The 14,640-nt window shown below is 42.6% G+C and overlaps 1 protein-coding gene across 1 annotated transcript in view; it reads left to right on the forward strand.

The window, feature by feature from the left end:
• The window catches only part of RYBP (RING1 and YY1 binding protein), a 118,310-nt gene extending 106,947 nt beyond the window's left edge, over positions 1–11,363 (forward strand). The window contains exon 5 of the mRNA XM_077451832.1: positions 1,939–11,363. Coding sequence (XP_077307958.1) covers positions 1,939–2,191 — 253 coding nt within the window. The 3' untranslated portion in view covers positions 2,192–11,363. The remainder of the gene's footprint in view (positions 1–1,938) is intronic.
• The last annotated feature ends 3,277 nt before the right edge of the window (positions 11,364–14,640 follow it).

Below are 14,640 nucleotides of genomic sequence, written 5' to 3' on the forward strand. Positions count from 1 at the left end.
TGCAATCTGTGTCGCCCTCTGAGAGATTTACAGAAACTTTAATTGCCCTTTTAAAATGCTATAGAATAGTACTATTTATTGTTACAGTTGGATACTTCTACTGTTTAAAATGAGTTCCACCCGAAAATGGAACCTCTGGTGACTCCCTGACATGCCACATTTGGCATGTCATTTTTTTGGGGGGGGGGGGGGAGGGGAGTGGGCAGCCTATTTTTTACAGGCACCCAGTTCCAACTTCCTCCCCTGGTGCCGGAAGGAAGATCACCTCTCCCCCCTCCCTCCCTGCAATCTTCTGGGACACAACACAGATCCCAGAAGTTTGCCCGGCCATTCACAGCGAGGCTGAGCGTTGTGCGCCCAGCTGTGAAGCCACATCCGGGAGCCCACAGTTACAATGCCAGCACCGCGTAGAGGAGGGGGGAGAAGAGCAAAGCTTCAGGCAGCCACATCACTGGATCACTGGATCACGGGACAGGTGAGTGTCTGATTATTAAAAGTCAGCAGCTACACATTTTGTAGCTGTTGACTTTTAAATAAGTGGAACTCTGCTTTAAAGCAGAGGTGCACCCCTGCTTTTTTAACCGTACTGCTCTTTTGCACCACCATTTTTTTAAATATGGCACGTTCACAGATCTCGGCTGGCTATCCGGGGCTTAGCAGAGCTCGGCAGTACATCTTTGCACGCGATGGGGTCCTCCCGCAGGCACAGATGTGCTGCTGGGCCCTGGCATGTCCTGGGTGCCTGGCAAAGCAGAGTGCTGTGTCTGCACATGTGCACAGTCTTGTGGTAGAAGGAAGTAAGGGATGCACACAGAATTCTTGCCTAGGCAAGAAAGCATGAAGTGCTGCCTTGCAGTATAGACTGCACTATTTACCAATGATATCAAATTGTGTCCCAGTTTTGTAATAGAGGGGCAAGAAACCAAATCAGAACCTGTTCATCTAACAAGTGAAGGTCCACTCTACAAACAAATGGCCACTGCTCTATAACTGGCCTTTGCAGTACATGGAAGGGCGAGGCATGTCGAACAAAACCAAAGAAAATTCCCAGCTAAACTTAACGGCCAGCCCGCAACCAACCTGTTTAACAGTATGCGTTAAAAACAGGGTTTTAGTTTGCATACATTTACAAATGTGTAATTTGCATACCTACTTCATGGCACCCCAGTATTATCTGCAGTCCTAAGGCTGGGCTCACACTGCCATGCGGAGCAGCTCACAGCAGTGGTTTGATTTTTGGTCTGAATTTTTGGCTGAATTTGGACCTGAAATGGACCAGAAGATGCACAGGACTCCTGTGCAATTCGCTCCACAGCCATCTCAGAGCTGTGTGACATGACTCCATTTGAGAGAGGGTCACAGGCTCCTGACATCTGAATTGGATGCAGAGAAACCCGCATCCAATTTGCATAAGTGTGAACCAAGCCTAACCCTAAATTTTGAGACCCTCCTTAGTAGAAGCACATGCATTATAATGGATAGGCAGAGGGCAGGTGAGCCTGGAAGGAGCCTGTCCCTCCTTAAAGGCACAGGGGTGCACTGGACACATAGCACAAGGGCAGCAAAGGACATTCCACTCTGACTGTACATGTAAAGATTTGCACTGAGCTGAACAAACCGATTTCCTTATCCACGCTAAACAATGTGGAAATAAGAATCTCCCGCTGCTGGCTATTCTGATCTGGTGTTCAGGATTCGCACCTGTTCATATACCTGAACTGTGACTGCACCTTATTAAATGCAAAATTCAGCAGACTTTTTCTGTCAATTTCCCAATCAAAATTTGTTAATGACGGGTGGTGTCGGCATGGCCACTCATGGCTCGAAAATCAACCAATCCACAGGAATTGGATGACGTTCAAGCCGTGTATGGCCAGCTCTTGTAGCAGAGAATCTCTACAACCAATAAGGATTATTCTGTTTTGTTTTTATCTCTAGGCCCAGGCTGAAAAACGTAGACAGAAGTACCGCACAGCAGCTTGCTGTAACAGTGGGAAACGTCACGGTAATAATCACAGACTTTAAAGAAAAGACTCGATCTTCCTCCACCTCGTCCTCCACAGTCACCTCCAGCGCGGGCTCAGAACAGCAGAACCAGAGTGGCTCCGGCTCAGAATGCACAGACAAAGGATCATCCCGTTCCTCAACCCCCAAGGGCGACATGTCTGTGGTGAACGACGAGTCTTTCTGAAAAATACATAAAAAAAGGAAAAACAAAATATTGCACATTCATTTTGGCAGAAGAGACTCTGGATTTGGGGGGTCAGGAGTTCCAGGACCCCGTCTGCCTCTGTTTATATTCCTGGATTATTAATATTATTATTATTTTTTTTTTTATTATTGATGGTTTTTCCCCCACCATTTTTCTTTTCCTGGACACCATCCTGTCACGTGCTCCCCCAGGACCATTTTGGACGGATTTTGGGCTTTTGGCAACCGTGGAACTTCATAACCCCACACCAACGACCTATTACATAGTTTTCATCAATTCCTCTTTCAAGCCTTTGTATTTGGATGTGCTCCTCAACCTACCTTTTTATACAGATCTACTGTGCACAATTTTCCTTGTACTCTTTTTGTTTTTTGCTATTTTTTGACTTTTATTTATTGCATTCACAACCCCGTCTTCCCTCCTGTTTGTTTTGTGCTTATGCCTATCTTTTACGTTTCTTTTTTTTCTTGCCCTCCCTGGACCTGTTCCCTGTAATACAGCATATTATCAATTTTTATACATCAATATATATATAAATATATATAAATATATATATATATGAATAAATGGTTATTTAAACCAATACATAGAAAAACAAACACTGGTGCTTGATACACTGTGAATGGAGAACTTTGAACACAGGCCCGAAGACAAGATATCTAACCCGTTATGGTGCCAGCAGCTTCTGTCTGCCATTCTGGCGTTGGTTGTTAGAAATATCAAACCATGTGAACCTTTCCTCCCCAAAAATTGTCTCCTGACAAAGTATTCCTTGACCCATGTAAAGATGTATCTTGTTACTTCTGAAAACAGGTGCAAGTTGTCTCAGTAACCGTATCCATGCTGCATTTTTCACAGATCCTCCTTGTGTTGTTTAAATTCTTGACTTATTTCAAGCTGGTAAAATCTCAGAACAATATGAACTGTCTCTACTACCTGCACCTACCAATCAGACAAGACGTTCTGACTGGTGGCTGTGGACAATATAGCTGTAATTTTAAGATCAGTCTAAAAATGAAAACTTTAGTAACGAAGGAGAAGATGGCAGCATAATAGAAACTGTTGCCAAAGGTTCACTTGCACCTGTTTTAAGAAACGGTTTCATTGGAACGTGGGAAACTCTCACAGTTGTTTAAGCAAACTTTAGAATAAGGACCCATGTCCAGGATGTCGGTTTATGTACTACATTTGTGTGGGCTTGATGAGTGTATAGCTGGCAGAAATTACTTTCTTTTTCTCTTGTTTTATCTTGAAAGGGAATTGAATTGTTTGATAATAAGCCTAACATCGACCAGAACTTTTGTTGTTGTTGGTTTTGGATAGCATGGAGAATGAGTCAAACTTTTGTGAGGTGTATTACTGTCTGTGACTACATTGGGGTAATTGAGTCTCGGTTCCAGTCCCAGTGTCATTGGAACCGTCTGTAGGGTATGCAAAAGACTAGTGTGCCACAAAAATTGACTATATCCAGGTTTATTAAACATGATACAAAATGGGTTTCCAACACGGTTTGGCGGTTCAAAACTTTCTTCCTCAGGGCTTTAGGTAGAGGTGAAAAACAAACAAACATGCTAGAGCCCCAAAAGTATAGCACACAGTACTCAAATATAATGTAGGAAAGTGCCGCACTATGAAAACGTACATAGACAAATATTAATAGTACCTAAGTAAACACGTGTGTGTGTGTATATTAAAAATATATACCAAATTAAAAGCCAGCAGCTACAGATACTGCAGCTGCTGGCTTTTAACAATTGGACACTTACCTGTCCTGGAGTCCATCGATGTCTGCTCCACAGCTGACAGGTGCTGCCACCGCCATTGCTGGTAAGGGTACCTGGCAGTGTAGCCTTACGGCTTCACGCCGGGAACCCTACTGTGCATGCGCGAGGCCCCGTGACAGGGAGAGGAGGAGGTAGCCCCGCGGTGATGTCACTGGCCACGGCCCACTCTCGAAAGTGGGAACAGGATAACTGTCAAAGACCCCCCCCCCCCCCCCCAAAGGTGCCAATTGTGGCACCAGAGGGGGAGAGGAGACAAATGAGTGGAAGTTCTACTTTCGGGTGGAAATCTGCTTTAAGTGACAATATTCAAATTATATGAACATCAATATTAAATGCAAAAAAGACAAATGGATGGACAGACCTCCCAGAGGCAGTGGCAGGAGCGTTTTTCATTCTCTTCTACAATGTTGGTTTTCTTCAGAATTAATCTATTGAGAGGTTGAGCTTCTTTGAACCACAGTGTATGCACATAACGGTGTGGGTGCCTGTCACGTGTTTGGAGGAAAGCTGATTGCTTGGAGCTTATATAGAGTGCGATTTGACCACTCTTGATTGGTGGGTCATATTATTCCAGTAAACCCCCTCCTTGTTGCACTGAGGTGGTGTGTGGTCTTGCTGTGTGGATGGAGGCTTGGAGGTTCATTGCTGCAGTCTGGGAAGATCACCCCGTTTTCATTGGCTCTCCACTGGGACTATTTTTTATTTTTATTTTTCATTTGATTAGATTGATGTTTTTCACATAATTTGAATATTGTCATTTAAAAGAGACGTTTAGCCAAAGCTCGTTTGGCTGTACTTCTCCTGTGGATCACAGGAGTGAAATTTGTTCTGCACTCCTGTGACCCATTTTCAGCAGACAGTGAGCTGAAGCCCGCTGTCGGCTGATGTCACAGAGCCAGTCCAAGCTGGAGAAAGGTCGCGACCATATGGTATGTGGACCATATATATGATAGGCAGCAGCTCTCTGCTCGGGGAACACTGAGAACTGAACGATCAGCGGTCTTTGCTTGGTTCTCAGTGTTCAAGCTGTAGGGGACAGGTAAGTATGATTCTGAATTTTTTTCTTCCCCCCCATACTTCTCTTTTAGTTCACTTATGTACTATATACATGTGTTTACTTAGGCACTAGTCTATGTTCATTTTCACAGCGCTGCACTTTTCTATAATATATAGAGGTGGGTTCAAGGATGTACTGGGCACAAAAAAGTATGGTGGCCAAGATATCACATGGATTGGATGCCAGTGCACAGTGTCATTGGAAGAAGGGGCAATCTCAGTGGGGATACAGACCGCAATAAAACCTGACAGAAGTTCTCGCCCTTCGCTGTGTTTAGACCCCAAGATAAAAGTTCTGGCTGGAGTTAGACTTTCAGTGTGGGAAAATTAAGGAAGCCAATATTTATCATTTCTAGGGACACTGTAAACCACTGGTCTTTGCCTAGATTTTAGATGCAAGTGTTTAATCCAGCATGTTGTCTTTGTTGCTTTTGCTGTTTACCATTTTGGCCAAATTGTACAAAAAGATCTTTTAATCTTAATGATGTGTGATCCTAAAAAGAGCCTTGCTGTCCCGTTCCAGCAGTCGGGTAACATTTGCCTAATTTCTGCCCTGGTTTGTTGGGGGTACCAGTTTATTACGTGGGATTTTAACATTGCACTAGATGTGCCAATAAATAATGATTTTGTTTAGAGGTCTTATCACATTTGAAATATAAATCAGTTTGGTCTAAGTAGGAAAACCTTTTTATAGTTTTGCCAAAACGGGCTATTGTGTGCAGCTAATCTTCCCACGGAAACGGTTGACCTAAAAGTGAGAGTCTAGTGCAGGGTTTTTCAGCCAAGCTTCCATGGAATCCCAATGTTCCTCCAGAGGTTGCTATAGGGGTTCCTTGAGCAATGCGCAATTTCTGCTTCTCAGATAAGTTCTCACTGACACTATTAATCTTTTTAGCTATCTGTAAGGGGGTAATTCTTCCCAATGACCACAAGTGTAATGAGCTTTCTTCCTGCTGACCATCACACTAATGTATCAAGATTTGTAGATATAGTCATTTTAAACAGGGGTGCCCTGAGAGCGTTGGGGTATTTCAAGAGTTCCTCTGTGTTGAAAAGGTCGGGAAAGACTGGTCTAGTGGATGTGTTTTCAGGGCTCTACTCAAACGTTCCATTTCTCTTGTTTTGCCAGTGGAGACAGTGGGCTTATGTTAAGGGGGGGATGATTAAAAGCTTAAAAGGGTGTGCTTTCCAACTTTTATGTGATGGTAAAAGTTTCGGGGCTCTCATCCTCCTTCTTACTTTTCAGTGCCTATAGATTCACTAATCCAGAATGGGTATGCAGGCTTGAAACTCCAATGTCTCTGACTGCACAATTGTGTTGGGTCAGTCGCTGAGTAGTTGAAGGAAAGATAACAATGGTAACCCCTGAACTTGCACTTTTAAAAACCAAGTTTGCAATGACTATAAAGCAAACATTTCACTAGTCTAAGGCCCTTTTCATATGGACCGTATCTGTTTTTCTCAGCAGGGGATCTGTCCCCTGATAAACTGAGCAGACGGATGACAGGTCCATGTCTGCTCTGCTTAAACACACACACAGCTGGCTTTGCACTATGGGCAGTCAGATGTAAACGGACCAGCAGTCTATTTACATCTGTCTGCCCTCTGATCTGGTTAGATGGAGAACTCATCCCCTTCCAGTTTTTTTCCATATCGGATCCAATTGGAGGTAGATGGGTGTAAACGGACACAAGTCAGTTTTACCTCCTCCACTCCATAGAGGCGAACGGACAGGTGGACCCAATCGGAGCACTCATTTGAAAGGGGCCTAAGGCTGGATTCACACCTATGCATTTTTAGTGCTTTTTGCATTTTGCAGATTTGCACAACAGAAAGTGTTCCATAGAAAACCATGGTAAATGGACTGTAGTGCAAATCTGCAAAATGCAAAAAGCACTAAAAATTCGTAGGTGTGAATCCAGCCTTAAGGAACAACTGTCAACTTCATGAGTTCATAGTACTTTAAAAAAGCAAACGGCTGTTGTGCCAATTATACTTTTTGTGCCATAATAGAAGGAAAAGCTGCTGCTGCACCTTTGCAGGTCCAGTCTTTGGGGCTATCCTACTTCAACAAGAGTCACTGTCCTGGATCTAGTATTTGCATTTTGTAATGTGTGTGGGAAGTGCCCATTCAGCCAAAGGAGCATTTGTGAGGTCAGGTATTGTTGGATTAGAAGGACCTGGCTTGTAACCATCATTCCAATTTATCCCAAAGGTGTTCAGTAGGGTTGAGGTCAGAAGTCGTCTGTGTAGGTCACTTGAGTTCCTTCACATCAAAGCATGTCTTTATGGAGCTAGCCTTGTACACAGGGGCATAGTCATGCTGGAAAAGAAAAGGGCCTTCACCAAACTTTTGGAAGAGCTCAATTGTCTAAATGTCTTTGTATGGTAATGCTTGTCAATAGAGAGGCCTTGGCTATGTGCTTGATTTTATGCACTTTGTTTTGTAATTTGATGTCCAACAAGCTCATATAGGGGTGATAGTCAGTTTCCTACAAACATTTGACCAAATATTGTACATGCCTACTACACGTAACTGACCTGACAAAGCATAGTGAGGATGGCGGTGCCTCCACCTTCAAAGATAAGCCAACAAAGGCATCTTCTTCCCTTTTTTTCCCTTGTACTTTTTATATGGTGGTTTTGTAATAGTGTTGTCTGCCATACAGGCTGAGTTTTAGTTCCAAGGTAGTGACCGCTCCAGCAACAAGGCTGACAATGCAATTGCCTGAATTAGAAGAAAGCATGGGAGGAAAAGAGAGCCTTGAGGGCAGACTTTTGTAAAACAGATGTTTAGGTGGATTTAGTAAATTGGACACCGCAGGGCAAATTCTGTGGTCAGGACAGGTCAATTGTTTCTTTGGGAAAATTACTTCTGAAATTAGTCAATTTGGGCAAATTTAGAACATCACAACATTCTCAAACCTGCTCCAAAAAGGTGAGCCAGTGCAATAATTCACAAGTGGCAGTTCGTCCAATTATATTAGCTGGGGGAAGGAAGATCCCAAAGTGATATGCTTTATATGTATAAGGCCCATTTCCAAACAAAAAAAAAATGGCTGTGTTGTTCAAGGCAACCAGAGGGCAGCTGACATTTTTCCTGGCATATGAAAACTGAAAGCTGGTTGCTATGGTTAACAGCACGCATTTGTTTTTCTCTAGCTCGTGTTTGTCCCCCTGTGTCGTAGAAGCCATAAAATGTAATCATACAGACCATTGTTGGTTCCTTTTTTTATTATGCTTCTCAACGATTCCACAAATACTTTTGCTTTATCCCATTATGCATTAAATGCTGGACCATTTGTCAGTGGCTAGTAATATTCACAAATACATTTTTTGAGAACATGATTCAGACAGGAAAGAAGGATAGTAACTGATAACCATGCACCAATCATCTTTTAGCTGCTTACATTGGTAAAGTAATAAAATAATTATTGCCACAATTTAAAAATCCTCCTTCAACCCTCCAGGGAACTAGGTGGATGTAACACTCGGTCCCGTTTTTGATCCGTAGCCCCTTGTGCATTTTAAACGCATTTATTTCTGTTTGTACTGGCTGTAGCTCCACCCCAGGCTGTAGCCCAATTTATCAGCATTCCTTTAGGGGAGCTACAGCTCTATCTTCCATTCTAGGATTCTCACTATATACATTCTGATGTCTACCCATTTACAGCCTCACCACTGCTGACTAGTAAACATCCGATGCATTAGCAGATGGATCACACAGCCCCACAGTGCTGATCATTTACTAATTCCTTTGCAATGAATGGCGCTCACCCCTTCCCTGCTGTGATGAATGGTGCTCACCTCCACAGTACACCTGCTGCCAAATACTAGTGAGCATCAGTGAGCCCTTAAGTTTTTGTCTCCTTACTAGCTGCATGGTTGGACAGCTCTGGGGTGAGGGGGACAAGTTGTTCAACCATGCTACTCAGCAACCACTGAATGGATCAGAACAGGATCAAGTGCTACATGCACTTGGTCCCCTGTGTGATTTGAAAGATGCAGAGACACTTCTTAATGACGGATTCTGAGTGGTGGTGTCTTTAGAATATTGCACTTGTTTATTGCTAGCCTTTTTTTTTCTCTTCAATGTCCAGGCTTTTTTTTTTTTTATAGTGTTGGAAAGCATAAGAACCACTGTCTGGTTTTTATTGCTACCATGGGTGCTCTGTTGGAGTTTTCAGTTATCTCCTTGTCCTAATAACAATGGTTTCACCAGATAGAAATTAAGGTAAATCTCAAACCGCCACATGGACTGAAATCCATATGGGGAAGAGGCTAGAACCCCCATCAGTGAGAAGGGATCTCTGCAGCAGGGACTGCCTCTCCTCTGAAAAGCATTCAACTCTCAGCCCCTGTTCACACCGGTGCAACGTGTGTGATTTCACAGTTCCAAATCGCACAAGTCACACTCCATTGCTGGCAATGGAACTGTTCGTATTGCCTCATTTCGCAGAAAAGAGTTCCTGCACTACTTTTTACCGATTTTATTGCTACTACTTCATAGACTCCTCTTAAATAAAGTTGCAAGATGCAATGAAATCGGCAATGCCAACCAACCTGATGTGTGGCTTTGAAATCGTGCTCAAGTCACATGATTTCAAAGCTGCACTGGTGTGAACCAGGGCTCAAATCACTTTTCAGAGGTGTTGATTTAAACCTAGAATTGCTGTACTACCACACCCCAGTCATGTACATTGCACATGGTTGTGCTGTGGCCCAGCAGAACTGCATTCGTCATGTTGGGCAGTGGCACTGCCCGTCGAAAGCGATATGCTGTTTACATTTTCCCATGGCAGGTTAGCATTCAGGCGAGCAGTTAAGGAACGGTAAAACTGCAGCTCAACTTCCTGGTTTGACTGCCCAAGGGCACAACCCCCCTACCCAGGCGCACATGTGTAAACGAAGCCTAAGGTTTTATTTACACAGGCTTACTGTTATGTACACCCATACAAAGTGCTGTTTTCTACCAGCATGGGAGGCACAGGTGAGTGGCTGCAGCACATCCCCAAGCATACGTCTGTGAGGACGGATCGATGCACCGATTAGAATGCAGTCTATCCAAAGACAGCTTTTTGTACGGGAGTACACAACAGTAACCCCATGTGAATAAGGCCTCAGTGAGCCATGGGTATCGGTAAATGCCAGATATCCTTCTCAATTCTATCCTAAGCAATAAATAAATTAAAAAAACGTTGACATTTGGATTATATCTGACCATCAGAAGCTAGAGGCTGTTGAGCCTACACAGTTTTTAGGAAAACTAGCATAAGAGATGTCCTACTAAAATACCATTTACAGTGTTTTTAGGAAAGGGCCTGTCTGATCTTGTTAAAAGGCTAATGTCACATGAATTATTTGACCAGCAGCTTCCTGACCCATTTCTGGGCTGCATCAGCTCATCATAGAACTGAATAGGATCTCTTTTCTTTGTCTACATGAGCATAAAAATCTCCCCAATGAGGAAATGGCTATTAAAAAAAAAAAAAAAAAGACGTGGGTTTTAAAAAAAAAAAAAAAATTTTTTTTTTTTCAAAAAGTTTTGCTTTTTGGATTTACACGTAAATACACAAAGGTCATTTTAATGTTTAAAATATGTGCCTGAATTGTTCATATTGGGAAAAATATTTTAAAGTACCGGTATTTTATCTTTCCTGCTGAAAAGAACATTCCCTAGAATATATGCATTAAAAGCATTTTTTTTTTCTATTCTCCAGTAATTTTCATGTAACTTGTGTCTTTGTGAATATTACTTTTGAGCACTTATTGTTTTTTTTTCGCACTCATTGGCGTCCTGGTGTATAGACAGCAAGGCAAAGAACAATAACCCATAGCAGACGGTCAGCATTCATAGTTCTCATCTGCCTATAGTATGTTGAAATCTGATTTGGCTGCGATGGGTTGCTGCAATTTGTACTGCTGGTTTAAATAAACCCAACGATCTCTTTATTGGGCAAGCAATTGACTTTTAAAGGCTGGTTTGTTTTCATATGTAGAGGTTTTCTGTAAAGTATTACCTTTGACGTAAGATACATGTTTTTATGTATTTGCGCAAATGCTTGCAAGAGTATAGATACAACGTTCTTAGGAAAATTCGCAGGTAGGAAGAAATGCACACTAAAGAGGTTTATGGAATAAGGATAAATGCGGCAACCCATTAATCCTTATTCTATAGAAGCAGCCATTGTTTGTTGTACAGACCGCTCTAAATTGAAGAGCAGTGAAATCTAGTTGTCATGGGTTACTGCACTTTGCAGATCGTTATTGCTCTTTGCACTGTCTTATCAAATAAACTCTGTTTGCTCCCATTTTTTTTTTTGGCGGCTTTTCTGTTCTTCATAGTATTTACACATGGTGATTCTTTCAGACAGTTCTGCATGGTCCCCGTGGATCTTCAAAGGATTTGGCCATGACAATAAAATTTATGTTAACCTGCAGATAAATGTAGAATTTTTGACCAAAGGTTGCATGCACATTACAGTTCTACAGTGCCAGTACCCTAAGGAGCTGTGACCACAGAGTAAGCATAAAGGACTATAATATAAACTAGGAAGGCATACATGAGAGGTGCCAACATCTCCTATTAATAATGTCCAGTATTAATGACTGTCTCATTAATCAAGCTGAACTACACAAAGAACCCTCAGCCAAAAGAAGAGGTCCTGAGGGAAAGTCTGAAGGGATATCATTAAAGGAGAAGTATAGCCAAGATTTTTTGGCTGTACTTCTATTGATCACAGGAGTGCAGTTTGTTCTGCACTCTGTGATCAGTTTTCAGTGGGCTAAAGCCCCCTATCAGCTGACGTCACAGCCGATGCAGGCTCTGAAAATATCCTGACCATACGGTTGGGAATCCACCCAGATGCTTGGACAGGAAGCTGGCTCAGCCTCTCGGCAAGCCACTGGGAGACTGAGCCAGCCATTCCTGCCACCTCCACAACCCAGCGCTCCAGTGAGCACTGAAGGAGCAGAGAGCCGGTGACTGACAGCCACCAGTTCTCTGCAGGTTGACTGAGAGCTGAGCAGTCGGCGGTGTTTTATCACTCGGTTCATTGGTCTTAGAGCCGGTGGGGGAACAGATGAAGCATCGGACCAATGCTGGATCCACCTAGATGAGTAATATTTTTTTTCTTTAAGGAGTCCTATTCTTCTCTTTTTTTTAAAAAATCCTAACGCCATGTTTAATGTCTCTTTTTAAATGGTTAGTTTGGGCCAAGTTGACCCAAATAAATTATTTACTGCAGTAACAGGTGCTTGCTGTGTATGCTATAATATTACTACGGTTTGTAGCCTCTGCTACGTAAAATATACAGCGCTGTGTTATGGCAGTGGGACTAGATCTCCTGTCCCACTCCCATAACAAAACAGTCAGGCTGACCTCTGCTCAGCCATTCATAGGGGGCTTTGTAGTTTATGAAGGATTACAAACCTGCCTATGATTGGCTGAGGCAGAGATTGCGACATCATCTGGATGTGTCTCCACCTTAGCCAATCAGAGGAAGCTTTATATTTATAGAACACAAAGCTTCCTGTGAATGGCTGAGCAGTTCTACACCCAACTCTATCTTGTTTTGGGAGAGAGAGATGAAGTCTCCCTCCCACGGCCGGAAAACAGCGCTGTATACTGTGTGTAGCTGAGGTGACTTGCGGTTAATACAGCACACCCAGTAGGGGCACTAAATAAGTCTGGAACAATAGGGCTTCAAGTACACACTACCTGCTTTGTCTGCCGACCACGACAAAATTGAAGTGCAGTTTTGCTTAGGTTTGCGTTTTCCTGCGGCTGGGGGTCAATACATTCCTATTCTGAGCACAATTCTTTCCCCTAAAAACAGCAGCTCCTAAATCCTGGTAAAAGCCTATGGGTACATGGACACGAGGCTTTTCTGGAGTTGAGTTTAGGCGCTTTGGCAAAAAAAAAAAAAAAAATGCAAAAAGCTCATAAACTCAAGTTTAGGAGCTGCTAGTGTACATAAGGCCTTAGCGTGGAGTTAGGCTTCAAGGGCACCACACCAATGATGAGAGCCATGAGTAGTGTATTTTTTTTTTTATTGTTGGAAAATCACTAATATAAGGAAGCCAAATTGGGGGGGCTCACACTCACCCTTTATCAGGGCTTGTGAGTTATGTTACTTCAGGAATGCATGGACTCAAATGGGGTTTTTAGATACAACATCAGATGTTTGCACCAGCAGGTAATGCCTCGTTCCTAACATGATATAACTCACAATTTCAATGAAGGGGAGGAGTGTGTGAACCTCCAAAACATGTTGGATTTCCTGTGTTGATCTTTCAGTAATAAAAAAAACTTTATTACCATTGTTGTGGCGCCCTTACTGCTATCTACTGGTTAATATAAACCTAAGACCTAGTACTATTTACAGAGACCACAAGATATGTGTGCATCAGACATTACAATTCAGAATCATTTCAGGCAATCCCTCCTCTGTGGCACACCTAAACTTTTATAATTACAATACTACAGAACAATGATGCCCATATTACCTGGAGATGTAGACATGCACAATTTAACGAAAGCCTAAAGATGATATGTGGATGTTAAAAGCTCTAATGCTGCTGACCTAGCATTGGTCATTTTAATAACAAGAACTTTCCAACTGCTGGAAGCGTACCTTGTGTACAGAGCCTTCTCAACTTGCTATTTTCCCAATAAGAGAAGACAAACTGTATGTGTGCCGATTATGTCCACTGGGATGAGCCATAAGACACATCACTAGCTAATTCCATGTCTGGAATGAGCAGATGTCTACCCCCTATTGTTCTCCTGTAGACCTCTGCCCATCCATGGTCACCCCAACTCCTTGGCTACATGTCCTGGCATAGATCATAGTTCAAGGGTCATGTTTAAGTTCTCGATAGAACAGTTCTAACTGGTAAGTCAAATTTAGGTAGTAAGTAAGATCGCCAGCAAACCATGTAAATGCATCCCAGCTTGCATATTACTGGTTGATGGCAAAAATGGTAGGGTTGAACATTTAAGTACTGTTTTGAAGGATGTGGGTTTTTTTTTTTTTTTGATTGATATGCATTTGTACCGTATTGGCCTTAATGGAGTTATACCTCCTTTTTTAATCGTAATTCACACACGCTTGGTGTTGAAAAGTCTTTTGTGATTTTCTTTCCCTTTTCCTACCTATTCACAGTGGGGTAATCTTGCTTAGTCCAACAATAAACACGGTGAACACCTCATTACAGAGGGCTGACCAGAGTGCTGTCTTTACATATACATTCAGTTATCTAAAATGTTTAAATTCCTCTATTGCAGCCGTTTTACCCCAGAGGAACCCTTGAAAATATATTTATAAAACCAATTCATTGATGGTCAGTGGCAAAATTGACCCTTACATTGGTGGCTAGTGATAAAAAAAAGCTCACCATACAGCTAAAAAAGGTGATTGATTGTCATGCCACGGGCTATGCCAAGTTGTGTTGACCCTGACACTCTGCAGGCAACGTCAAACAGGAGGGTCAATCAACCACAGCTCAAGGAACCCCTAGCAACCTCTTGAGGAACCCCTAGGGTTTTTCAGAACCCTGGTGGAAAGTGGCTGCTCTATACTAAGT

Source organism: Lithobates pipiens, unplaced genomic scaffold (genome assembly GCF_037356315.1).
Source record: "Lithobates pipiens isolate NorthernLeopardFrog02 unplaced genomic scaffold, aLitPip1_a1.2 Scaffold_23, whole genome shotgun sequence".
NCBI classification, from domain to species: domain Eukaryota; kingdom Metazoa; phylum Chordata; class Amphibia; order Anura; family Ranidae; genus Lithobates; species Lithobates pipiens.